This window comes from Felis catus, chromosome B3, assembly GCF_018350175.1.
Source record: "Felis catus isolate Fca126 chromosome B3, F.catus_Fca126_mat1.0, whole genome shotgun sequence".
NCBI lineage: Eukaryota > Metazoa > Chordata > Mammalia > Carnivora > Felidae > Felis > Felis catus.
In genome coordinates, this window is record NC_058373.1 from 59,089,634 (window position 1) to 59,116,932 (window position 27,299).

Sequence of the window (27,299 nt, forward strand, 5' to 3'; positions counted from 1 at the left end):
GGCTATTATCAAAAACAAAACAAACAAACAAACAAACAAAACATGTGTTGATGAGGATAAATAAACTGGAACTTTGTGCATTGCTAGTGACCATGTACACTGGTTGCAGCTACTGTGAAAAACAGTTTGGTGGTTTCTCAAAAAGTTAAACATAGAATTACCATATGACCCACCAATTCCACTCCTAGGTAAATACCCAGAAGAACTGAAAACAGAGATTCAAACAGATACTTCTGTACCAATGTTCAAAGTAGTGTTATTATTCACAACAGCCAAAAGGTAGAAACAACGTAAGTGTCCATCAACAGATAATGTATAAACAGAATTATATACGGTAACATTACTCCGCCATAAAGAGGAATGAAGTTCTGATACCTGCTACAACATGGATAAACCTTGAAAACATTATGCTAAGTGAAATAAACCAGACAGAAAAGGACAAATATGGTATAATTCCAGTTACATGAAGTATCTGGAATACACAAATTCAGAGAGACAAAAAGTAGAATAGAGATTACCAGTGGCTGGTATATGGGAACAGTTATTGCTCTGATGGGTGCAGAGTTTTGGTTTGGGATGGTTTAAAAGATCTAGAAATAGGGGCGCATGAGTGGCTCAGTTGGTTAAGTGTTGGACTTTGGCTCAGGTCATGATCACGCTCTCAGTTTGTGAGTTTGAGCCCTGCATCAGGCTCTCTGCTGTCACTACAGAGCCTGCTTCGGATTGTCTCTCTCTCTTTCAAATAAAACATTAAAATAAAAGTTCTAGAAATAGATAGTGGTAATGGTTATACATCATTGTGAAAGTACTTAATGTCATTAAATTGTAAACTTAAAAATGGTTAAAATAGTAAATTTTGTTATATATATTTTACCACAATAAAAAAAATGTTAATAAAGGGTCTGGCCCTAAACACCTTCATCTCCAGCCACAAATTTCCTTCCTTCTCACCACCATGTACCTCACATGCCATTCTCCTATTGAACTGCCTGACCTGTGAAGGTACAATAGACTTTCAATCTTTCCTGCCTTCATTTATGTTCCTTTTGTCTTTCCCCCTTTCTAAGTTTAGTGAACTACTCTTCATCCATTAGGATTTATCTTCAGTGAATCCTTTCTTTCTTCACTTCCTGAGCAGTTAATCAATTATTCTTTTGTACTTTCAAACCCCTTTGTAAATAGTTCGATCATAGCATTAATCATGCATTATGGATTATTTCTCTATGTGCATCTCCCCCATTAGATTGAGTTCCTTAAGGACAAGTATTGAATTTTATCATCTTTCTATGTCTAGAACCTAGCACATGGAAGATACTTTCCCAAATAAATGACTTCTGCATGTAACATAATTTTGAAAAATCAGAAAGCACTATGTCAGTAAAATGACTTATTTCATTTTACCCTGTGTGAATTTATTTCAAGTTAGCTTTCAGTTTATGAAACAAGTCCCTGAAGATATGCAATATATAATAATTTTTTTCACTATACTCCCACTAAATTAATCCCAAGGTTTTCTTCTACTCGTTTGAATATTAAATTGAACCAGAAAAATATTTTTGGGTTTCTACATGAACAAGATATTAATCTAAAGTACTAGCATACATTACAAAGATACATTCTATGCATGTTAGAAAGATAGGGTTCATAATGATCAGTTTTACGTCAGAATATTTTGATCATGCCTTCCAGAAAGTAGTGTAATCAGATATGTGGATAACATCTATGGTAGCCCCAGCACATATTTATGCACACTTTAGCTAAGAGGCAGTACAAACTGCTGAATCAATCATCAAATATTTACTTATTTAAATATTACACACATAGGGCACAGTACCAAATATATACATGTTTACATGCTTTACAGATTTTTATAGTGAAGAAATTCACAATATAAAGTTGGAAAACACACACACACAAAAAGAGGTGCAAAATAAAAGATGCAGTATAAATGTGCAGATATGGTCATCCATTCAGTAATTATTTATTAACTGGGTATAAACCAGCTACTCTAAACATAGCAGATGAAGAGAGATGGACCCTGCCCTCAAGAATCTTAAACATGTATAGGGGTACCCAGGTGGCTCAGTTGGTTAAGTGTCTGACTTCAGCTCAGGTCATGATCTCACCATTGGTGGTTTCAAACCCCGCACCAGGCTCTGTGCTGACAGTTCAGCTCCCTGTCTCTCTGCCCTCCCCTGCTCACACTCTGTCTCTCTTTTCTCAAAAAAAAAAAAGAATCTTAAACATTTATTAAGTAATGTTATGCCAAGAACCGTGTGAATACAAAGATGAATAAAACATATAGCCATGCCTGGCTCACAATCTAGATATGGAGAGACAATTACAAATAAACAATTATGGCAATTAATACTGACAACTTTCTCTCAAAACTCTTTCCTTTGGCCTACATGACACCACAGTATCTGGGGCTTTTTCTTCCTTTCTGTCTGGCTACTCTTTCTCAATCATTCAAACCTGCTCCTCCTCTACTATCCCCTTATCTGACGCAAAGCTCTGTCTTACATATGCACCATTTTATTCTACAACCTACCATTCCTATGACATCAACAACCATAACAGATTTAAATCTGTCCCTAGCCTATCCTTTCTATTGAGATCCAGAAATATATTTCCAATTACTTACTTGATATTTCACAGATTCCTCAAACTCAACTTACCAAAGTTTGTACTTTTCTGGAACTAGCTTTTTTTTTTTTTTTAATGTTTTATTTATTTTGAGAGAGAGAGAGAGGGAGAGAAAGAGGGAGAGAAAATCTCCAGTAGGCTCCAAGCTGTCAGGGCAGAGCCCAACACAGGGGTCAATCCCAGGAACCGTGAGATCATGACCTGAGCCAAAAACAAAAGTTGGACATTTAACTGACTGAGCCACCCAGGTGTCCCTCTCAAACTAACTTCTTTTTTTTTTTTTTTAAGTTTATTTTATTTTTTTTGAGAGAGAGAGACAGTGCAATTTGGGAAGGGGCAGAGAGAGAGGTAGAGAGAGAGAATCCCAAGTAGGCTCCACACTGCCAGTGCAGAGCCCGACACAGGGCTCAAACCCATGAACTGTGAGATCATGACCTGAGCAAAAACCAAGAGCCAGACGTTTAACTGACTGAGCCACCCAGGCACCCCTCAAACTAACTTCTAATCTAAGGTTCCTACCTCAAGTCAAAGCACCACCATCTGGTGGGTTGCACAAGCCAATTATCAAGGGATCCATCTTTGAATGCCCATCGCACATCAAATACATTACAAAATCTTAACTCTATTTCTATGCTTTAATAACCCAGTGTTTCTCCATCAAGGTGCTACTGACATTTGAAGCAGGACAGTTCCTTATTATTAGGACTCTCCCTCCCATTACAGAACATCTACCATTCCTAGTTCCATGTCTAAATGCCATTAATGCTCCTCCATCATTAGCACTAACAAAAATGCTCCCTGAGGCTTGTATTGACCAGGTTAAGAATTGCACTTTGTTTAGTTAAAGACTCCATTATGTCTTACCTGCACTACTTAAAAAAAAATTATTTTTAAGTTTATTTATTTATTTTGAGAGAGAGAGAGAGAAAGAGAGAGAGAGCACATATGCAGGTGAGGGGCAGAAAGAAGGAGAGATAGAATCCCAACCGTGAGTTCATGACCTGAGCTGAGATCAAGAGTCAGATGCTTCACCAACTGAGCCACCCAGGTGCCCCTAAACAAAATTTTAAATAAAAACCTTATAATTATTTCCATTACATAATTATCTTCCCTCCAATAAATTCTCTATTCTGTAGACAGAGTAATCTTTTAAGCTCAATCTAATCAAGTACTCAAAACTCTTGATGCTTCTGGTCTTAGGAGAAAGCACTTAGTCTTTTGCCATTAAGTATATGTTAGCTGTGGGGCTTTGATAGATACCCCTTATGAATTTGAGGAAGTTTCCTTCTATTCCAATTTTGCTTAGAGTTTTTACAACAAATGGGTATTAAACTTTGTCAAATGCATTTTCTCCAAGATTATCCAGTCTCACCAATTTTATTTAATGTACTAGAGGTCCTAGCTGGTGCAATAAGACAAGGAAAAATAAAATAAAAACCATCCAATTGGCAAGGGGGGGGAAACTGTCTCTATTTGTAGATGACATGATCATGCATATAGAGAATTCTACAGAATCTACAAAAAAAAGCTACTACTAATGAGTATTGCAGCCTTTTTTTTTTTTTGGTAGATTCCTTAGAATTCCTTAGATTCCATTAATACTACAATTAATGAGTTCTAGTGCAGCAAAATGATCAATATACAAAAATTAAGAGCATTTCTACACACTTGCAAAGAACAAGTAGAAAACTGAATAAAAGATATAATTCCATTTTTGATAGCATCAAGTACATGAAATACTTAGAAATAAGTATAGTAAAATATGTAGGAGTCCTAAATACTGGGAATTTTATATAAAATGTTGCAAGAATTTAAAGAAGGCTAAAAAACAGAGAAACACCATATACATGGATTGAAATATTCAATATTGAGTTAAGATTCAATTCACTCCAAATTGATTTATGGATTTACTGTGGGTTGAACTGTGTCCCCAAAAGGGTTGAAGTCCTAACCCTCCAGTACCTTTGAATGACCCTTACTTAGAAACAGTCATTGCAGATGTAATCAAGTTAAAATGATGTTATACTGGATTAGGATAGACTTTAATCCATTATAACCAGTATCTTTATGAGAAGAGAAAACAGATTAGGGAAGAAAACACCATGTAAAACAACAAAGACACACAGACATATTGGAAAGACAGCCATAGAAGATGGAGACAAGAGACCAGAGTTACGCTGCCACAACCCAAGGAACCCTTGATGTTATCAGAAGCTAGAAGAATCTTACCCCTACAGGCTTCAGGGGGAGCACAACCCTGCCAACACCTTAATTTTGGAATTCCATTCTCCAAAACCATAAGATAACAAGTCTCTGTTGTTTTAAGCCATCCAGTTTGTGGTACTTTGTTACAGCAGCTCTGGGCAACTAATACACATAGTAAATACTCAAAATTTATTTAATTTGTTAGAGAGATAACTTCTCTTATATAATATTATATAATTTTATTTTATATATGTAATTTTATATATTTTTAAACACATGTATAAAATACTGTGTGGCAATATAGTTTACTGGAAAGAACAAGGGTTGTTAGAATCAAACAGACCTAAATTTAGAATTCTGCCCTTCTTTTATCTCTCTTAAGCCTGTTGCTTCATTCATAAAATGAGGAGGATCAATGAAATAAAATATGTAAAAGTCTGTCCACCAGTACAGAGTTTGCCATTTTATAATGTTAGTTCCTTTCTTTTCTGGGTACAGTGGTACAGTTAGTCTTGAAGAAATTTGGTCTTGTATTGCTTCCTTCAAAACCCCAAATATATTAATTAAATTGACAAAAATGTATTGAGCACTTACTATATACTAAGATCTTAGAAAACTGTCCCTACTTTTCTTTTTTGTCTCCCTTTCTTATTTTCGTATTTCTCCTTTCAATTTGCTCCCATGTTAATTATATTGATTCTTGAAAATTGATGGCTAGGATTTAGTTATGCAGAGAAAAGGTAAAAGGACATTCAAGAGCTTCCTTCTACCCAATTCATAGAGGAAAAGAAACAATTCTTATAGTGTAGCATGTAGTATCTGTCCTCTGAGTGATAAGGAGAACTTTGTGAACTGTGACTTCATTAAGCAAGAACTATTTTTTGTGGCTGAAGACCCAAGGTTTCCCCATTTTAGCCTCTTCCTTGGAAGAAAATTAACATTTCCTTTGACTGAAAATCCAGCATTCCCTCTAGGCACAGTCTAGTTATGCAGTACATTTCAGTTTCCCACAGTGCTTCAAGGTTCTCTTTCTGACTCCTAACTAACTTTATCTAACTTTCTTGCCCTATTTTTTCCTGGTCAGGTAGCTCCTCCTTTGAACAATGTTGCCTCAGTTGCCTTCCATGCCTGATTCTTTCTCTCTGGCAAACTAGGTGCTTCCCCCCAAGGATGACTTCAAAACTTATCTACGGGAAGCATTTTTGTATTTAATATAAAATGACGTACTTGTACCTTATAATTTCAATCCTATATATCTAATTTAAATTCACCTTGAGGCAAAATTTTTTCCCATTTGATGATTAACTAAAGCCTCATCAACTAACATTTTTCACTTTTAAACTAGACTCTCTTTAGCAATTTTGTACTGATCTGTCCTTCCTTCTTGAAACTTTTATTCCTTAGCTTCAATAACACCCATTTTCTCTCATCCTAACCCTCTCCTATTCAATGTTTATATACTCTGTACTTCCATCTTTAACCCTAATTTCATTTATTCATCAAATGTTTGAGTTTCTTTTGGGGGGCAGTACCTATGCTACGTACTGTGGATACAGCAGTGAATGAGAGACAGACACAGTATACATGATTAGAGAGCTTACAGTCGAGCAGGGACTATGAGGGGAAGACCTAACCCAAACTAAGGGTTTGGGGGAAGACATTCTGGAGAAAGACAGTTTTAGCTGAGTCCTAAAAAAAGATGAGGCTGAAATGAGGTAAAGAAAGAGACAGAGGTTTGGAGGAATAAGAAGCTTAGAACAGATGAGAAGACAGTTTTGAATAGAGGACACTGAATGTTTCAAAGCAGAATAGGAAAAGCCCTGGAGGTTTCAGGGTGTAAAAGTTCAGTATGTGCACTGGAGGGACCTAAAGGGAGAATTAATAATATTTGAATGCTGGAATGCAAGGCTAGAGTCAGACTGTAAAAAGATTTGTAAGCTATGTTAAGAGCAATAGGAAGGCATTGACTGGCTTCTTGCCCTCCTTTTATGACATGTCTTATTCATTCATTCATTTACATATTTATGTATTTATTTATTTATTTACTTATTTTATTAATTTTTTTTGAGAGAGAGGGAGAGAGAGGGAGAGAGGGAGAGAGGGAGAGGGAGAGAGAGGGGGGGAGAGAGAGAGAGAGAGAGAGAGAGAGAGAGAGAGAGAGAGAGAGAGAGAGAGAGAATGCATGCAGGTAGCAGAGAGGAGCAGAGGGAAAAAAAGAGCTCAGCAAAGAGCCCAACGTGAGACTCAATCCCATGATCCTGGGATCACAGCCTGAGCCGAAATGAAGAATTGGATGCTCACAACTGAGCCACCCAGTCATCTCCACGACATGTTTTAATTATCTTTAAACAACTTCACTGCCCTATAATTTACATACCACAGATTGCATCTATATAAAGCATATAATTTGATGACAGGTGACAGCTTTATACAACTGTGTAACCACTACTACAATCAAGATAGAAAACATTTTTACCACCCCCTCAAAGTTTCCTTTCATTCCTTTGTCATCCATTCCTCCACCTCTGACCTCAGGTGACAACTGTTCTGTTTTCTATCACTATAGATTAGTTTCCTTTTTCTACAATACTTATATAAATGGAATCATAAGTATGTAGTGTTCTATGTTGGGCTTCTTTCAGCATAATGGTTTGGGGATTCATCTATATTGTTGAGTATATCAGTAATTCATTCCTTTTTATTGCTGAGTAATATTTTACTCTCCAGATTTATCACATTTTGTTCATCCATTCACCTGCTGATTGACATTTGGGTTTTTCTAATTTAAGGCTTTTGTTAATATAGCTATTGTGGATGTTTGTGTATAATTTTTTTGTTGTGTGGTCCTATGTTTTTATTTCTCTTGGGTAAATATCTAGGAGTGGAATGGGCTGGGTCATATGGTAAGTATATAATTAACTTTATAAGAAACTGCTAAGCAGTTTTCCAAAGTGGTTGTACACTTTTATACTCCCACCAGCAGATAAGAATTGTAGTTGTTATATATCCACACTAATACTTAGTATTGTAAGTCTTTTTTACTTTTTTTTTTTTTTTTATGGTGAAAAAGGTTATATTTAGATTTAGCCAGCTGGACTCAATTTAGATGATCCCAATTTTGTTGGCAACATCCAAACCTTTATAGTCAGGAGCCAGTTGAACATATGCCTTCTTTTCTCCATCGGGCCTGATTATCAGAGTGTTGACCTTGGCCACATCAATGTCACAGAGCTTCTTCACAGCCTGTCTGATCTGGTGCTTGTTGGCCTTGACATCCACAATGAACACAAGTATGTTGTTGCTTTCTATTTTCTTCATGGCTGACTTGGTAGTCAGGGGGAACTTGATGATGGCATAGTGGTCAGCTTGTTTCTCCTGGGGGCTCTCTTTCAAGGATATTTCAGCTGTCTTTGGAGATGCAAGGTCTTGGGCCACTGAATGTAGATGATGTGCAGATCTTTTTTGCGTGTGACTATGGACGCCTTTCAGCACTGCTGTCTTGGCCTTCAAAGCCTTTGCTTTGGGTTCAGCTTTGGAAGAGGCAGGGCTTCCTTCATCACCTTTGGCACCATCCTTGAGAAAAGACTGTAAGTCTTTTTAATGTAGGTCATTTTAGGGGTGCTTGGGTGGCTTAGTCGGTTAAGCATCTGATTCTTGATTTCGGCTAAGGTCATGATCTCACAGTTCATGAGTTTGAGCCCCACATCAGGCTCTGCACTGAGAGTGAGGAGCTTGTTTGGGATTCTCTCTCTCCCTCTCTCTATGCCCCTCACGTGCGCACTCTCTCTCTCAAAATAAATAAATAAACTTTTAAAAAAGTGTAGGCCATTTTAATGGGTATAGAGTAATGCCCCACTGTGGCTTTAATTTGCATTTTCTTGGTGACTAATGACATTGAGCACCTTTTCATATGCTTATTTGCTATCACCAGTCTTCTTTGATGAAAAATCCATTCAAATCTTTTGCTCATTTTTAAAAATTGGGTTGTCTTATTTATTTATTTATTTATTTATTTATTTATTTATTTATTTATTATTGAAGTAAAATTGACACATAATGTTACATTAGTTTCGAGTATATAACATAATGATCAGGACAATTATGCTGTGTTCATGACAGGTATAGCTACCATCTGTCACCAAACAATGCTATATAACACTACCATTGACTATATTCCCTATACTGTACTTTTTAATCCCTTTGACTTATTCATTCCATAACCAGAAATGTACCTCCCACTCTTCTTCACCCATTTTCCCCATGGGTTATCTTCTTTTTATGGAGATTTAGGAAGTTTTTATACATTCTTAAATAATTTTTCTGTCTGTTAAGTATACTGTGAATATGTCTTCCAATCTGTGTCTTGCTTTTTTTCTTTTAAAAAATAGTGCTTTTTGAGTTTTTAATTTTGATGGTCTGATTTACCAATATTTTTCCTTACGTTCATGCTTTTTGTGCCCTCAAAAATCCATTCCTATCCTAAGTCACAAATATTTTCTCTTGTGTTAACTTCTAAAAGATTCATAGTTTCACCTTTTACATTTAGGTCTGTGATTCAAGTTAATTTTGTATATGTTGTAAGGTGGCAGTTATTGTTCTTTTGTTTCCCCATTCCAACTTTGTTCTTTTTTTTTTTTTTTTTTTTTTTTTGTAAACTGCTTTGGCTATTCTATGTTGTTTGCATTTTCAGATACATTTTATTTAAAAAAAATTTTTTTTTAACATTTATTTATTTTTGAGACAGAGAGAGAGCATGAACAGGGGAGGGTCAGAGAAAGAAGGAGACACAGAATCTGAAACAGGCTCCAGGCTCTGAGCTGTCAGCACAGAGCCCGACGTGGGGCTCGAACCTACAGACCACGAGATCATGACCTGAGCTGAAGTCGGATGCCCAACCGACTGAGCCACCCAGGCGCCCCTTCAGATACATTTTAGAATCAGCTTGTCAGTTTGAATAACAAAAAGTCTGCTGGAGTTTTTATTGACGCTTGTATTAGTTTTTTCCTAGCGCTGTCATAACAAAGCACCACAAACTCAGTGGCACTTAAAGCTTAAAACAAATGAAATTTATTTCCTCATAATTCTGGAGGCTAGAAGTCTAAAATTAAGAGGGCCACACTTTCTCTTTGAAGATTCTAGGGAAAGATCCTTTCTTTCCTTTTTCTTAGCTTCTAGTGATTGCTAGCAATCCTTGTCATTCAAGGATTATAGATTTATCACTCCAGTCAAGGCCTCCATCAATTCATGACCTTCTTTCCTGTGTGTCTTTGTGTAACCATGTCCAAATGCCCTCTTATAAGGATACAAGACATTGGATTAGGGTCCACACTAATCCAGTAACCCATAACACTATGTATCAGCACTATGGACTATTAAGAACCCACAGGAGGGGCACCTGGGTGGCTCAGTGGGTTAAGCGTCTAACTTCAACTCAGGTCATGATCTCATAGTTCATGGGTTCGAGCCCCGCACCCAGGCTCTTGCTGACAGCTTGCAGCCTGGAGCCTGCTTTGGATTCTGTGTCTCCCTCTCTATCTGCCCCTCCCCCACTTGCACTCTGTCTCTCTCAAAAATAAATAAGCATTGAAAAAAATAAAGAGCCCATAGGAAAAAAATTTTAATCTGCTCCTTCCTCAAGGAACTTAAAATTTTGTTGAGAAGACAACGTTAACATACAAGAAACTACTAGTGAAAATGAAAAACAAAATAAATAGTGTGGCTCAGTCAGTAAGTGTAAAGAGTGTATAAGGAAGGAAAAGCATGCCCTGGGTCAGAAGTCTTGGACATAGATCAAAAGCTGGGCAAAAGATGATAGAATACATACACAGAAAAGAGGTAAGAGACTAAGAAAAGGAACAAAAGTACAAAAAAACAGGAATTAACATGACACAGAAAGGCAGGTGGGAAGACAAAAGTAAGCAAAACATGTCTGTATCACACTTTGAGTCAGGAGATAGTGGGAGACAAGGTAGTTAAAGCCACTTCATGGAAGACATTAAAGGTTAGACATCATAATTAATACAGTGATATAAGCCCTCTGAAAGTAAGGTTTGAGGAAGATCAGATTTGCTTAAGGGAGAGAACAGAATGAAAGAAATAGAGACCTAGGCAAGGAGACTAGTTAGGAAGCTACTGCTGCTTCCTTTTCAATCAATTCTCTATTCTGCTACCAGAGTGATGTTTTTTAGCTCAATTTGATCAAGGAACTCCTCTGTATGTTGAATCACTGAATATGAGATGCTAGGAATCAAAGACGACACCAAAATTTCTAACCTCCGTCTTTTTTTTTTTTTTCTAACTTCATTCTCAATAATGATTGCATGATCAAGAAAGTATAAAAGGAATATAGTTTGGAGAGGAAGTATGAATTTGTATGGTTAATGAATAATTTGAAGTAGCAATTAAATTACAGCTAGAATTTGGCAGATTATGACTGGTGAAACAGAGGCAAAGGCAGGAATTACCAGGTGCAGCATGTTAGAAGAACTGTAGAAGACTGATCCTTAAATCACAGAGGAACAGGCAGGCCTCCAGGGAGCCTGTTAAGGAAAATACGGGAGGAGTGAACTAAGCCTAACTAAAAATGGACCAGGAAATGGGGTAGGAGAAAAAGTCAAACAACCAGGACCAAAGGGTGAGGCAGGTAGGCTGGAGGTGGGACAGGATGTTGGGCAGGAACTCTCTTCATCCTGGAGAGAAGGCAGGATGTAGCTGTGGAATAAGGAAGTAGATATGGAATAATAGTGGCTAATACAACACTTACTAAACATTTCTTTCTTTTTCTTTCTATCTCTCTTTCTTTCTACTATATAGTAGGCATTATTCTGAGCATGTTAATGATTTATTCATTTAAACTTTTAAGAATGAGAGGTAACTATTATTGTCCTCATTTTACAGATGAGCAAAGTGAGACAGAGAGAAATTAAGTCATTTGCCCAAGATTATACACATACTAAATGGCAGTGCCAAGAGTCGAGTCCACAGTAATAGACATCCACTGTGCCAAGGTTTTACATATACACATTTCGTATGTGTCTGAGCGTTGTATACACACACACACACACACACACACACACACACTCTAAGGATATTTTTTGGAGGAAAAAAAAGTAATATGTTTCTCATCCTCCTTTCTGGCACATTACCTTTTCCCTTTAAACAAAGGTATATACTGCCTCAGGGAAGATTGTGGTTGTTAAAGGGAAAAGAGACTATTTATTATTCCGCTTCAAACCTCAAAACTGACTTTTTATTTTGCATTTGTAATAATGCAACAATTTGGGGGAGGTCTGTTTCTACATTATAATGACTCCTTTTAATTATCAAGAACTTGACTTGGCTCATGTGGACCATACAGCTTTAATGTAAATTATACATTGGAAGAATTCAAGTTCAGATCAGAAAAATGCTCTTACACACAGGAAGGAGAAAGAAGGCCCTTTCTGACACAAAGAGGAAAAAAAGGCATTGTGCGTGTCACAGATTCCCCTCAAATCCATATATTGAAGCCTCAAATCCCAGAACCTCAGAATGTAACCTATTTGGAAATAAGGTCTTTAAAGAGGTGATTAAGTTAACATGAGGTCATTAGGGTGGGGCCCTAAACCCACTGTGACTGGTGTCCTTCTAAGCAGAGGAAGAGATGCCAGGGACTCGTGTGCAAAGGGGAACAAACATGTAATAACAAAACAGCAAGAGGCAGCCATCTGTAAGCCAAGGAGAGAGGGCCCAGACGAAACCAATCTGTTGTACTTCAACCTTGGACTTTCAGACTCCAGAACTGTGAGAACATAAATTTCTGTTGTTTTTACCAATCCAGTCTGTAGCATTGTATATGGGAGTCCTAGCAAACTAATACAACCCTCTAGGGGGGACTCCTTTAGGAGAAGGCAAAAAATAAGATAAAATATGGGGGAATCCCAGAGAAGTAGGGCTTGCTTCTTACTTCACTGGACAACTTAAGCTCCCTTAAGTTATTTCTGTATTCTAACAGGATGAAAATGGCAGTATAGTATAATAAATTGGAAGAAGTCCAACATCACCTTTCTAATTCCTTTGGAGCAGGGATTCCTAGATTTCCAAAGCTAGCCTGACAGTAGCAGTGAGCACACCTAGCACCTAGATCTTAGTCTCTAATACTCTTTTCCAATAAAAGGAACAAAGACTCCTTGGAGAAATTGCTGATTCTAGGACTGGGGCAGGAAATATATAAGATGACCTGGAAGCATCTTGTAGCGCCAGAAAGCAAGTAGGGAGCATGTCACAGTGATGGGTATTATGTCAAAAGGGATACAGAAGGCAACTCAAAGAACTCCCAGTGGTAAAAATTATAACAATTTGAGCAAAAGAATAAATACAATGGCATTGGATTATAGCTTAAAGTATAAAATAAATATCCATGAGTCCATACTAATATAAATAAATGACTGAATAAATCAATAAATGAAGGAAAAGAGACAAAGGTCCACACAGAAGAATTCCAAATGATTTATGTAGATACTCTGACCTTAAGGAGGTAGAGTATAATTCCCCACTAAGTGCGGGCTGCACATAGCAACTTCCTTCCAAAGAGTACAGTATGGAAAGGAGAAAAAAAGACTAATTTTATGGTACTTTACAGTAGAGAAACCTGACAAACAGGCAGAGAAACCTGACAAACAGATCAAGCCAGGTGATCAAGGTTAACATCAACAGTGATAAGTCATTTTGAGAGATATACCATTAATATGATGTAATTAAGAATTACACTTTACCTCTGTGGTCTTCTTCCCCAAAACCATAAAAACCACAATCCCAATCTAATCCTGAGAAAAGCATCAGACAAGTCCCAGTTGAGAAATATCTGACCAGTAATTCTTAAAACTGTCAAAGTCATCAAGAATAAACTGTCAGAACCAAAAGGAACCTACAGACACATAATGACTAAACGTAATGTGGTACTCTGGATGGGATCCTGGAACAGAAAAAAGACATAAGGGAAAAAATGAGGAAACTGGAATAAAGTATAGACTGTAGTTAATAACAATGTATCAAAAGGGATTCATTAATTATGACAAATGTACCATAGCAATGTAAGATGCTAATAACAGGAAATACTAGGTGTGGGGTATATGGGAACCCTCTTGCAATAATTCCATGTATCTAAAATTGTTCTAAAATAAATGTTTATTAAAAAAAGAAGAAGAGGGGCGCCTGGGTGGCTCAGTCGGTTGAGCATCTGACTTCGGCTCAGGTCATGATCTCACGGTTCGTGAGTTCGAGCCCCACATCAGGCTCTGTGCTGACAGCTCAGAGCCTGGAGCCTGATTCAGATCTGTGTCCCTCTCTCTCTCTCTGCTCCTCCCCTGCTCACATTCTGTCTCTCTCTCTCAAAAATAAATAAATGTTTAAAAAAATTAAAAAAGAAGAAGAAGAAGAAGAAGAAGAAGAAGAAGAAGAAGAAGAAGAAGAAGAAAGCCTGAGCAAGGGACTACCTTGCCAACACTCCCTATCCACACATCATACCTAAGGCATCTCAGCAGGGCAAAAGAACTTTTGGTGTGGAACATCTATTGGGAAGAGGGGAGTATACAGGGGGTGATGCCTCCATAGGATCATGATCTCCAAAAAGAGTAAAAGTACCTAGTGTCAGGCATCTAAAAACCACTGTTGATACTTTGATAAAGACACTATTGATAAGATAAAGACCACTGAAGACCCCCAAAATATGCAGATCTGAAGTCACTACCCACATTGCCTTGGGAACATATGAAACTTAACCCACCCCTCAGACACTACCCTGACAATGAGAATGTTAACAAGACACCTTAGGATGCAATTAAGGAAATCTCAACTTGACTGAAACAATAAGGAAACATTTTGTATCTCACATAACAAGTACCAATATTCTATTGCAACATTCTACTCCATGATGTTCAGGGCCTCATTCATTCTCTAGCTAACTCTCCTGGCACTCTGGTTGTCTCCATTTCAGGTATCACATGCAGAAGGCACAACATCTGGCAGCAGAAAAGACCACCTCTTCAAGTGAGACTCTTGAAGGATTCTTGTCAGATATTTTGTAGACTGTCTCTCAGTATGAGTCTGTCTGATGCTTTCTTGTGATTAGACTAAGGATTTTGGATTTGGGGTAAGAATACCATAGAGATGCAAGTGCGATTCTTTTAAGGAATTAGGAAACTTCCCCTCACAACTCACCAGCCACACATCATAAGCTCCTTCCTAAATTAATCAGTAGGCAGAATAATGAAATTACCATAATCACTTTAGACCAATCAGGACTTACTCCTGAATCACAAAGGCAAGTATATATACCAAACAAAATAGGGCTGGTCTGCAAAAATGAAGGGGGGTGTGAATGGATACTGAGCAGGCCACCACCAGTGTCTATAGGTAAAAACCCTGAAAGGCAGAGCCTTTACTCAAGAGAATACATTAAATGAACAAATCTGTTTTAAAATAGAAGACACACTTTTCATTGTCCAATTTACTTCTTCCTCCAACACTATCACCACCCAGAGGGAATTTTAGATCTGTTATAGAAAATAAGAAAGTTTCAGGCTTTGTTTTTTCTACAATCTGATTTGTAACATGTCAAGTTTGATACTTCTACATACATGTGATCTCAGATCTGTATAATACCTAGGTAAGTACTAAGCTCTCCATCTTACAGATGAGGAAATGAATCCAAAGTAGTTAAATAACTTGCCCAACATCACAGCTAGAAACTGAATTAGATTTCTAAGCTGTATCTGCAGTCTTCAAAGCTTGAAATGTTTTTTAAGATACCATATACTTCCCCAGATATCAAGGGAGTAGAGGCAATAAACAAAAGACCTCTAACAGATAAATTTCATCTACAGCTCATCTAGACCAACATGACCCTTTCTGTTAGCAGCTCAAAGAATAAACATGCATACACACTCCAACAAAGATGCTATCGCTAGCTCAAAATATGAAACTGACACACAAGTAAGAGATTTAGATTTGCGAGCCAGTTGCATAAAATTAACTAAACAGAAGTAGTTAAGATACCTAGGGCAACATTTCTCAATGCTTTGCTGGATTCTTCTGTACCATGATAACAAGTAGGCCATGAAAATAGTAATCTGTGCTCAAATAAACTGAGAGACTAGGTGAAACAAAATTAAACAGCCTTATTAACCAACAGATTTCTCAGAGCCTTTATACACCAGCAGGCATTATGAACTCTAAGAAGAGTATATTCTACTTACAGTATTTACAGTGCTTTAGGTTTATTTATTTATTTTGAGAGAGAGCGAGCGAGTGCAGAGGAGGAGAGAAAGAGGGAGAGAGAATCCCAAGCAGACTCCTCACTGTCAGCTCTGACTTGAACCATGAGATCATGACCTGAACTGAAATCAACAGGAGGACACTTAACCAACTGAGCCCTTCAGGCGCCCCCTCTACTTACAGTATTTAACATTTATCTTGAAAAAAGCTCTTTCCTTTTTTAATCCTGACCACTTATAAACAATTCCTAGGAAAGTATTCTGTTTAACACCATTTTGAGAAATACTACTCTAAGGGGGGCAAAGGCAAAGGCCCAAGAATACAATCCATTATTAGGGGGCTGGAGGCAAACAAACAAACAAACAAACAAATCCAATAAAGAATACAGTGAAGAAGGTAGGAAGCAAATATGGATAATTCAATATTATAGAAGCAAGAAAGGAGATGGTTTCTAAAGAGACAATCAACAAAACTAACTACTGAGATATTAAATAGAGAATAAAAAGTGTTTCGATTGGACTAGGAAAACTGTCACTTGTGACCTTTAGGAGAATAATAGCTTCAGAAAGGGGGAGAAAAGAAGGATGACAGGCAGAATATAAAAGGTTAGTATGGAAATGATAAAAGAAGTAGATGAAGCATTTAGAGACCACCAATAACTGTAGTTTAGCAGTGAAAGTAAAAAAAGAAATTGGTTGGGAGAAGGGAGCATATAGAGCAATAAAAAAAAAAAAAATTTAGAATGGGGTCACATGCACCTGGTTGAAGGTAAAAGTGAAACCATACTGAAAGAAACATAATAACAGATCAGTAGATGGAAGAAATGGAATCCAGAGTATAAATGACTAGAAAAGACATCTTTCCTCTCAGCTTGGAGAGAATTTGAATAGCAATGCCTAGCCAAATCTGAAGACCTTCTTTTAATACTCAAAAATTTCATAGATTTCTTCCCATTCCACTCAAGAGAATTTTTCAGTCTTTAGAGTTCAGTGTATACAGCAAGGGTATAAATTTGCTGATCTGTTGCTCCTGTCGGAGGATGTCTGTTGTGGGGGAAAGCAGAGGGTTACAGAGCTGCAATTAACTAAGGGCCCCAATCTGCATGTAATAAGAAGGTGTAGGCAAGTGTCAATAGGGAAGTTGGGAGCTCATGGGATTTTAATTTATAATGACTTACTATCAATGATTTTTATATACAAAATAAAAGCTTAGGAACACACAGAAAACAATGTGAAGATTACCAAAGAAGGGTCTAGAAAAAAAAAAGGCATCTACTTAGCCCACCCATAAATTTCCACAACTCTGCTATACCAACAGAAGTGGCGTAAGTCATAAATTTATAATGTAACTTCAGGGGCGCCTGGGTGGCTCAGTGAGTTGAGCGTTGGACTCTTGATGTCAGCTCAGGTTATGATCTCATGGTTCCTGAGTTCGAGCCCCGCGACCAGCTCTGCGCTGACAGTGAGGAGCCTACTTGGGATTCTCTGTCTCTCTCTCTCTCTTTCTCTTTCTGCCTCTCCCCTGCTCATTCGTGGGCGCGCGTGGACACAGGCACACACACACACTCTCTCTCTCTTACTCTCTCTCAAAAAAACCAAACATTTAACATAAAAAATAATAATATAACTCCAATATGCTGGTGAGAAAAAAGACTAGTAGCAGGTCTGGTTACAGTACAGCTTTAAACTTTTTAAATTTAAACTTTGTATGGCATTCCATCTGCATAAAACACCAACCCTAAGAGCTACTTAAGCATGGAACTTTTCATTTTTATTTCTTTCAAGAATAGCAAGGACACTGACACGAGATTCTGTTGCTTATAACATTATTATAGATTCTTCCTTTTTGGTTAATTTCATCAACAATTCAAATTGAGTACATAATTTTGCATTAACTATGCCAAAGTCACAAGTGTGGCTCATATACGGCTCCAGGGCCCATTTATCATAACGTTTTGATCACAAAAAAAAAAAAAAAAAAAAAAAAAAAAAAAAGGCTGTAGCATCTGATTCTTCAACTACTTAATATATCCACCTACAGAGGTTAATAAAAATCATACTGCTTAAAATATACATAGGTACAGGAGTCTGAGGAGGCCCATTCTTTAAACGAAGAAATTAATATTGATCAGTGTGCACGGAATAAGGATAAGGCAACAATACCTACACCAAACCTGGCAGTCTCCAGATTTGTGTATCTGTAAACCTAAGGCAGCCACATAGGCCAGATGACTGCTACTGCCAGCTCAGCAGCTGAGCTTGGAGAACAGGCGGTATCCACACACAGGCCACATTTGAGAACCAGAACTTGTGGCCAGTTTCGCCTGGTAGCGACTGGAGAACGTGGCAGTGATAAACCGGGAGAAGTCTGATAGAAAAAGGGTTACTGGCGGTAAGGGGAGCCTCCAAGGCTGCAATCCCGGAAGGCATAAAGCAGCCGCGGTAGGCTAATGCCCCTACGCCGGGTTAAAGGAAAGTAGGAGGACTGAGAGGAGAGGGCTCGTCCTTACCTTGTCATCCTCGCATCTTTTCCCCAGGCCCTCCCTGGCCTGCAGCCGGCTGCTGAGGCGGCCGTAGTCGGCCTCCTTCTGGTCGATCTGTTTCTTGTGCGAGTCCACCAAGAGCAGGAGGTCCGAATTGCGCTTCTCCAGGCGCCCACGGGCCACCTCGGTGCGCTGGACCTGGCCCTGCAGCTCCGCCACCTCCTCCTGAAGCAGGACGTGGCGGGAGGAGATACTCCAGTAGTTGAAGGCGAGGACCGCGATCACCACCAGCAGCACCACCAACACGAAGGAAGGCAGGCGGCCGGCCCGCCGGTTAGCCCCGAAACCCACCATGGGGTCGAACTAGGCTGTGCCCTGGGGCCTCGCCGCGGACACCTGCGGCCAGAATCTCAGGCCTCAGTAGCTGAGTTGCCTGGGGGACGCGGCCCCAGGGCCGGCCGAAGGAGGAGGCGGGCCAATCTGCCTGCCTGAGAGCCGGAGAAGGGGGCGGGGCCGCAAGCCGCAGGCCCCTCCCCGCCCCCCCTCCTCAAATCAGGCCAAAGCGTGTTCCCAAAGCTTTGAAAACGACCCTGCACAATCCGGGTAGAACCAGGAGAACCCAGCCGCCTGCAACCGGGACCCAACACCTCAGGGCTGGGGGGCGGGGAAAGGTGCCGGAAGGGGGCGGATTTAACTCTGGCCCCGCCCATTGGCTGGGTCCGGGTCGCTTAGGGGGCCATTGCCTGGTTTCCGCCGACGCCCCCTCTTCTCGCGAGAAAGTGAGTTTCTCTCGCCCTTTGCAGTCTTATCTCGCGAGTGTTATCTCTGTTGGGAAGAGTGTTGTGTTAATTTTGGCGCTTTGTGTTAGCTCTTGTACCTGAATTCGAATCTCTTCAATTTTTTACCCTGATTCCCTTGACCCAAGGTCCAGGGAGCGCCTACCCTACCCCGACTCTCGTGCGAGTTTTCGTCTTTGAGGACATCTGCGGTTGCGACCGCTTTGTGGGGATAACAGTCGGTGAGATGCGGCAGAAAGGGCGACTAGAAGGGCTCTGTACTTGCTTCAGTAGATAGATTTTCTCGTCTGTGCTGACGATGTGGAGAGTAAACAACAAATACCATAAAATAGTGGTGCTGCCAATATTACAAAGACAAATCAAGAAAAACTAAGCTTTATAACTGAACGGGGTGGTGCCAGCCAGGTTTCCAAGGTTACTCCTTGCACGGAAGGGAAGAACTTCAGAATGTGTGAGTTCTTAAACTTACTGCTGCTTTTGCTTTGAGACAGGCTTCCAAATAGAAAGTCCAGAAGCTACCTCAATGAATGATAACTAATGCTATTACTGACAGCACACTCTGAATTAGAAATAGCTCTTTTACAAATTATTTTTGCATGCCTAGTCTCATGTTATCTTCTCAACAACACAGTTATACAGATGAGGAATCTAATACAAAAAACTGTTCCAGAAACTTTCTCAAAGTCCCTTATCTTGTTTGGGACTTGTTAGACTTGGAGCCAGATCACTGTTCCCTTAACTTCATTGCTCTTTGCATTATACCAGGCTAACCGTTGCTATACGTTCAGCATTAATCACCGTGAGGAAGAAAAAGCCCCACCTCTTTTGTTTTTCTGCAGGTTTCCTTTGTCGTGGCATAAAAAAAAATTTTTAAGTTATTGGCTGTTTAAGGAGAAGATGGAGTTGCTTTATTTTTCAAACTTCAGTTTCAAGAACTTCCATAAGAATAAAATCTCAAGAATGAAAAAAACTGCTATTTTCATTCAAATCAGGGCAAAAAGACTTGTCATCTTTGAATAATTATCCTATGCATCCTGTCCGTTTCAAAAATGAAGTAACTTGCCTAGAAGTTAGTAGCCTGGAAGAATTATTGCACCTTTAAGAGTGATGATTTCTCTCTCATAGTTACATAAAAACAAGTAATGCCAAAATTATTAATCTTTAGTTTACATCAAACTTGAATTCTTTGCTCCAGCTTCATGAGATCACATAAATCCCCTTCACTCTCAAATGACAAGCAGACTTTGGCAAAAGGGAGCAAAGCAAAAATAGAAGATCATTGACTATAATGACCCTTCCCATGTATCCTTTTCCTCAACTTCATAATGGCCTTGATATGTGTAGCCAGCAGTTGAAAATTAACTATAAAATAGTATTAACTGCTTAAGTTATTACTCTTGCAAAAATGTTTTCATTTTTATATGGGATTCTGACATATAAAAATTTAATATTGTACAAAACACATTCACATACATTTTTTAAATAGATGCTTAAAAGAACTATTTGTTTCTTAGTCCATTATTCCATTTTACACATGCAGAAGTAATGTGCTTAAAGTGATATGTCTGGCAAGTGGCAGGGCTGATCTTAAAAACCAACCCTATTTCGACTCTGGCCCCAGGGAAAAAATTGTTTTATTCCATTTTGATGGTTACCTCTTCAAGCTATTCTCCCTACTAAAGGAACCAAATCCACATATCATCATGACAGTGTATAAGCACTTTCCTATAGATAGTTCTGGATTAGGCATTAAACAAATGGAAGTAAAAGTCAATTCCTTAAGCCAGGTGATCAAGGTTAGCAACAACATTGATAAGTCATGTTATTAGTATGTATCCTTGATATGATGTGATGGGCGCACCACTCTGTGGTTTTCCTCCCCAAAACTCTTAACTCTAGTCTAATCGTTAGAAAAAATATCACACAAATTCCAATTGCCTCAACTGGACCAGTAATCCTACAAAGTGTCAAGGTCATCAAAAACAAGGAAAGTCTGAGAAACTTTCACAGGCAAAAGAAGCATGAGGAGACATAACTACTAAATGTAATGTGGTATCCTGGATAGGATCCTAGAACAGAAAAAGGACATTAGGGGAAGATGAAGGAAATTTGAATACAATATGAACTTTAGTTAATAATAATGCATTAATTGATTGTGATAGATGTACCATGCTCATATAGGGTGTTAATAATGGGGGAGATTGGATGTGAGGTATGTGAGAGTTCTTTAATATTTTCACTATTTTTCTGTATTTCTAAAACTGCTCTAAAATAAAATTATTTTTCAAACACCAGTTTCTATCTTTTGGAATATCTTTTAGGTTATAATGTGTAGACATAAATATGTTCATATAGCTGAAAAGGCAGTATAATCACAGAGAAATAATGTTTTAAGATTTATTTTCAGGGTAAGCATCTATTATAAAGTGGCAAGTAAGGTTGAATAACAGGAATTTTGTGTTTAAATTGAGTTTACTTTAAGGGCAACAATCATGTTTTATTTTCTCTTGTGCAGTTGAGACCCTTTTTGAGCTCAGAACACTATTTGGCATATGTCTTCAGTTTACGTTGACTCAAAAAATTTTATATGCTGCAATTGAGCAGAGAAGTGGATTATTTCATAGCTTATTCCTCAATATATCTTTTAAAGAGTTTACTTTTAAGCAATCTCTACACCCAACGTGGGGCTCAACCTCACAACCCCAAGATCAAGAGTCACATGCTCTACCAACTGAGCCAGCCAGGTACCTCATTATTCCTCAATATTTATGACTTTGGGTAGGACTAGATTAGAGAAGGTGGCAGCTCATAGAAATACAAAATAGACAAATATGTTAGGCAAGTTCTTTCCATTGCAAATGGGAAAAAAACAACAACCAAAACTGGTTAAAGCAAAGAGTTATATATATTTTAGAAGCATACTGGAATAGTCCATGGTAATATTGAAAGAGCAACAGGAACTGGGGTACCTATAGGGAACTCAATGTTTCCGTAATTCAGTCTTTTTGTTTCTCCCCCTGCTTGGCTTTATTCTTTATTTCTTCAGATGGTGCTTTTCTTTGCAGACAAGAAATATGGCCCCAACATCTCCAGGGTCACATCCTGCTAGTTCCATGATCTGAAAAGCAAGGGAAGTCTGTCTTCTAGCTTTCAGTACAAAAATGATGAAGGAAGGATTCTGGTTGTCCAAGCCTGATCATTACACACAACTTATACCCATCACTGTGGCCAGGGAGATAAGGTATTATGATTGGCCAAGCATAAAACGCTCTCCTATGGCCAGGAGTCAGTCTGAAAACAAGAAACAGAAAAAAAATGTTGACTCAAACAAATACAACTGAGTTTCCTTTTTCTTGAGATGTATTATCTTCCTTCCAATTAAGAACAGTTAATAAGTGAATAAAGGCATTGTGTTTCAGGTTGTTTTCCCCAGGAAACAGGCTCTGAGATGGAGATTCATAATAGAAAACATAATAGGATGAAAACGGTATTGGCAGAGGGAGAGTTGGAATGCTATGCAGTCTCAGTGAAAGCTTCAGCCAATGCCAATAGAGCTCTAAACTTTTGCAGCCCTTCAGAGTTGTTCTGAGTCGGAGGGGTCCAGGCCTTTATATTCATAAATCAACCAGGTTTTGGATAGCAAGGGGAAAAGGCCACAGGCTATGTGCTAACTCCAGTCAATTAATAACAATGCCTGAATTACTGTACTAAAAATAAAAAAATTGACAAAGTGTATCTGAGCTAAGTGAGGAAGAATGCTATGATCAATTAGTAATTTGTCCACAGGCACAGGAGGGGGTATGATGTTATGCATGAGAGGTGGATGCTATGATGCACAACCCGGATCCCCTTTCAGGCATGAAGGACTTATTCCCCTAACTGCTGGGAGTGCTGCCAACAGAGAGCCTTTAGCTATCAGCCCTTTTCAGAATTGCCTCAGTTGAAGAGGACCACCTTGTGAACAGAATGCCCTGTTCCCATGGCAACCAACAATGAATACTAGTCAAGAGAACACACTTTTGTTAAGTTACTTCCTTACATCAAACCCATTTCCTATGGTTGTATAGCAAGAGACAATGTACTGTAGGGGTAATGTGGGCTCTGGAGTAAGAATGTGTGAGTTAAAAGTCTCTGCCTCTTATTAATTTTGTAACACAGGCAAGATACTCAACTTCAGTGCACCAGGTTTCCCATTTCCAAAATGGCATATGAGTTAGGATTACATTTGGCTCCATATAAGGGGGAGAAATAACTTGAACAAGATAGGATTTTTTTTCTTTCTTACATAAAATATATTCAGACACAAGCAATCCAAGACTGGTATGTCAGGCTCCTTCAAGCTCACTGTGGTCATCTCTACAGTACAGATCTCGTCTTCACTTCCAGATGTGACTTTCTTGATCCAGGAAGCATAAAAGAAGAAGGGCACCATCCCACCTACCTTCAACTTTTAAGAAGACTTCTCCAAATGTGCATTTCCACTTCCTTCTCATTGATTTGAACCTAGTCACATAGTCACCCCCCAACCCCTAGAGACCAAAGAGGCAAGGAAATATAGTCTTATAGCAACAATGTCTTCAGTTGAAAATTAGGGTCTCTTAGTAAAGGAAAAGAAGGAAAAGTATAGGGAAGCAAAAACAAATTCTGTCACAAATGGGGAAAATAATAAAGCCTATCTTATAAGGATGTTGTGTGAATTAAGTGAGTTAATATAGATACCATGCCAAGGAGAAATGAAGACGGTGGAGTAGTGGGAGGACCCTAGGCTTGGTTAGTCCCTTGAACTCAGCTACATAAATATCAAATCATTCTGAATACTCAAATAGATCTGAGGATTGACAGATCAAACTGCACAACTAGAGAGAAAGAAGAGGCCACATCATGGAAGGTAAGAAATGCAGAGACATGATTTGGTAGAGAAGTGAATCGCAGGCGCTGTGGAGGGGAAGGAGCCCTGGCCATGAAGAGAGGTGTGAGAGAGAGAGGATTGCACAGGGGATGGCACACGGAAAACACTTGCCCAAAACCATTGACTGGGAACACAAAAGGGGCTAATTTTTGTGAATTTTTACAACAATGGGGCTCAAGGACTAGAGTTTTAGAGGTCTGTGGCATGGCAGGTGTGGAGCCCTGTGGGTGCTTCAGTGCTCCTGTGGAAAGGACAGATAGCCTGGGGGCAAATGTAACCCTCTGAGGATCCCCTGGATGCACTGGGAAAGATGGTTTCCCTTTCTTGGAGCACATCTGAGAGAGGTGGCATTGCCTCTCTAGGGACAAAGGAGCTGGCAGTTACCATTTCTCTACCCAACCCCTCAGCATAAACTAATTTCAGTAAGCACTGCACCAACAGGGCCTGCTTAAACCACTTACACCAAGCCCCGCCCCCCTGCACTCTGTAGGTGCTGCTTCTCTGTCAAGTTTTCCTGAGAACCAGCACAGCAGGCACCTCCTGCAGGAGACCAGCATATCCCCCCACCCCCCCCAACCCCCCAGCTCAACTCCTGCATGCACCATGTCTACTGACCATAGAGTTCTGCAGAGCTTCAGCTCTAGTGGAAATAGCTTCAGGTCTTTTTTTAACAAGCAGACCAGAGCACACCTAGTTAAAACTTGCCACACTCTGAACAAGGTCAAAACACTTCCCACTGCAAGCAAGGGGAAACTCCGCTGAGAACTGACCTGAGGGAAAGAGCTGACAAAACACAACAGTGGAGTGCACACAGCATTCACAAGAGACACCTTCTGAAGCGCCAGGCCCTGGAAAGTATATGACTGCTTCTTTATAAAGCCCTTACTCTCAGGAGCAGGAAACATAGCAGGCTTTCCTAACACACATCAGAAGACAGAGATGTAGACAAAACGCCAACACAGAGGAAACCATCCCAAAAGAAAGAACAAGAAGAGGTCATGGCCAGGAATCTAATCAAAATAGATGTAAGTAATTTGCTTGATCCATAATTTCAGCAATCATAAATAAAGCAGCAGTCATAAAGATACTAGCTGGGCTTGAGAAAAGCATAGAAGAGACCAGGGAATCCCTTACCACGGAGATAAAAGACCTAAAAAATAGTCAGGCTGAAATTAAAAAATGCTATAATCAAGATGCAAAACTAACTTGATGTAATGACCACAAGGATGGAAGAAGCAGAGGAATGAATAAGTGATATAGAAATTAAAATTATAGGGGCGCCTGGGTGGCTCAGTCGGTTGAGTGTTCGACTTTAGCTCAGGTCATGGTCTCATGGTTCGTGGGTTCAAGTCCTGAGTCAGGCTCTGTGCTGACAGCTCAGAGCCTGGAGCCTGCTTCCAATTCTGTGTTTTCCTCTCTGTTCCTCCCCTACTTGTGCTCTGTCTCTCTCTGTCTCTCAAAAATAAATAAACGTTAAAAATATTTTTTTAAGAAATTAAAATTATGGAAAATAATGAAGCTGAAAAGAAGGAAAGAAAATATTGGATCATGAATGTAGACTTAGAGAACTCAGCAACTCCATAAAGTATAATAACATTCGTCTCATAGAAGTCCCAGAAGAAGAAGAGAAGGAAAGGGGGACAAAAGGTTTATTTGAGCAAATTATAGCTGAGAACTTCCCTAATCTGGGGACAGAAACAGACACCCAAATCCAGGAGGCACAGAGAACTCTCATCAAAATCAATAAAAGCAGGCCAACACCAAGAAATCCCACAATTAAATTTGCAAAATATACAGGTAAAGTAAAATGCTAAAAGCAGCAAAAGAAATACCCTATCTTACAAGGAAAAACAGGGGTGCCTGGGTGGCTCAGTCGGTTGAGTGTCCAACTTCTGCTCAGGTCATTATCTTGCAGTTTGTGAGTTTGAGCCCCCACACCAGGCTCACTATTGTCAGCATGGAGCCCACTTTGGACTCTCTGTCCCCCTACCTCTCTCTTCCCCTTCCCTAATCACTCGTTCTCTCTCAAAGATAAACAAACAAACAAAAACCAAGGGAAAAACATAAGGTTAGCAGCAGAAACTTGGCAGGCCAGAAGGGAGTGGCATTATATAGTCAATGTGTTGAATGACAGATATATGCAGCCAAGAATACTCTGTCCAATAAAGCTGCCATTCAGAATGAAAGAAGAGATAAAGCGTTTCCCAAACAAACAGAAACCAAAGGAGTTCATGACCATTAAACCAGCCTACAAGAAATGTTAAAGGGGACTCTGAGGGGAGAGAAACACCAAAAATGATGAAGACTAGAAAGACACAGGGAAAATTTCTAGAAACAACAACTTAACAGGTAATACAGTGGAACTAAATTCATATTTATCAATAATCACTCTGAATGTAAGTGGACTAAATGCTCCAATCAAAAGACATAAGGTATCAGAATGGATACAAAAATAAAGATCCATCTATATGCTGCCTACAAGAGATTCACTTTAGACCTAAAGACATTTGAAGATTGAAAGTGAGGGGATGGAGAACCATTTATCATGATGATGGATATCAAAAGAAAGCCAGAGTAGACATATTTATATCAGACAAACTAGGTTTTTGTTTTGTTTTGTTTTGTTTTGTTTTGTTTTGTTTTGTTTTGTTCTGTTTTAGAGAGAGAGAGAGAGTGCGAATGGAGGAGGGGGCAGAGAGAGAGAGAGAGAGAGAGAGAGAGATAATCCCAAGCAGGCTTCACACTCAGTGCAGAGCCTGACACTGGGCTTAACCCTAAGACCCTGGGATCATGACCTGAGCAAAACTCAAGAGTCGGGCACTCAACCAACTGAGCCACCCAGGTGACCCCAGACAAACTAGATTTTAAACCAAAGACTGTAATAAGAGATGAAGAAGGGCACTATCATAATAAAGGGGTCTATCCAATAAGAAGATCTCACAATTGTAAATATTTATGACATTAACTTGGAAGCACCCAAATACATAAAACAATGACAAACATAAAT

General features: G+C 39.0%; 1 protein-coding gene and 1 pseudogene across 3 annotated transcripts in view; both read right to left on the minus strand.

Moving 5' to 3' along the window:
- GOLM2 (golgi membrane protein 2) overlaps positions 1–19,258 on the minus strand; it is a 106,069-nt gene extending 86,811 nt beyond the window's left edge. The window contains exon 1 of one of the 3 annotated variants that reach the window (XM_011282842.4): positions 18,614–19,258. In XM_011282842.4, coding sequence (XP_011281144.1) covers positions 18,614–18,940 — 327 coding nt within the window. In that variant the 5' untranslated portion in view covers positions 18,941–19,258. The remainder of the gene's footprint in view (positions 1–18,613) is intronic. The other 2 variants (XM_011282841.4, XM_011282843.4) reach the window with 2 other exon arrangements.
- Positions 7,084–8,580, minus strand: LOC111560829 (annotated as a pseudogene).
- Positions 19,259–27,299: the final 8,041 nt, after the last annotated feature.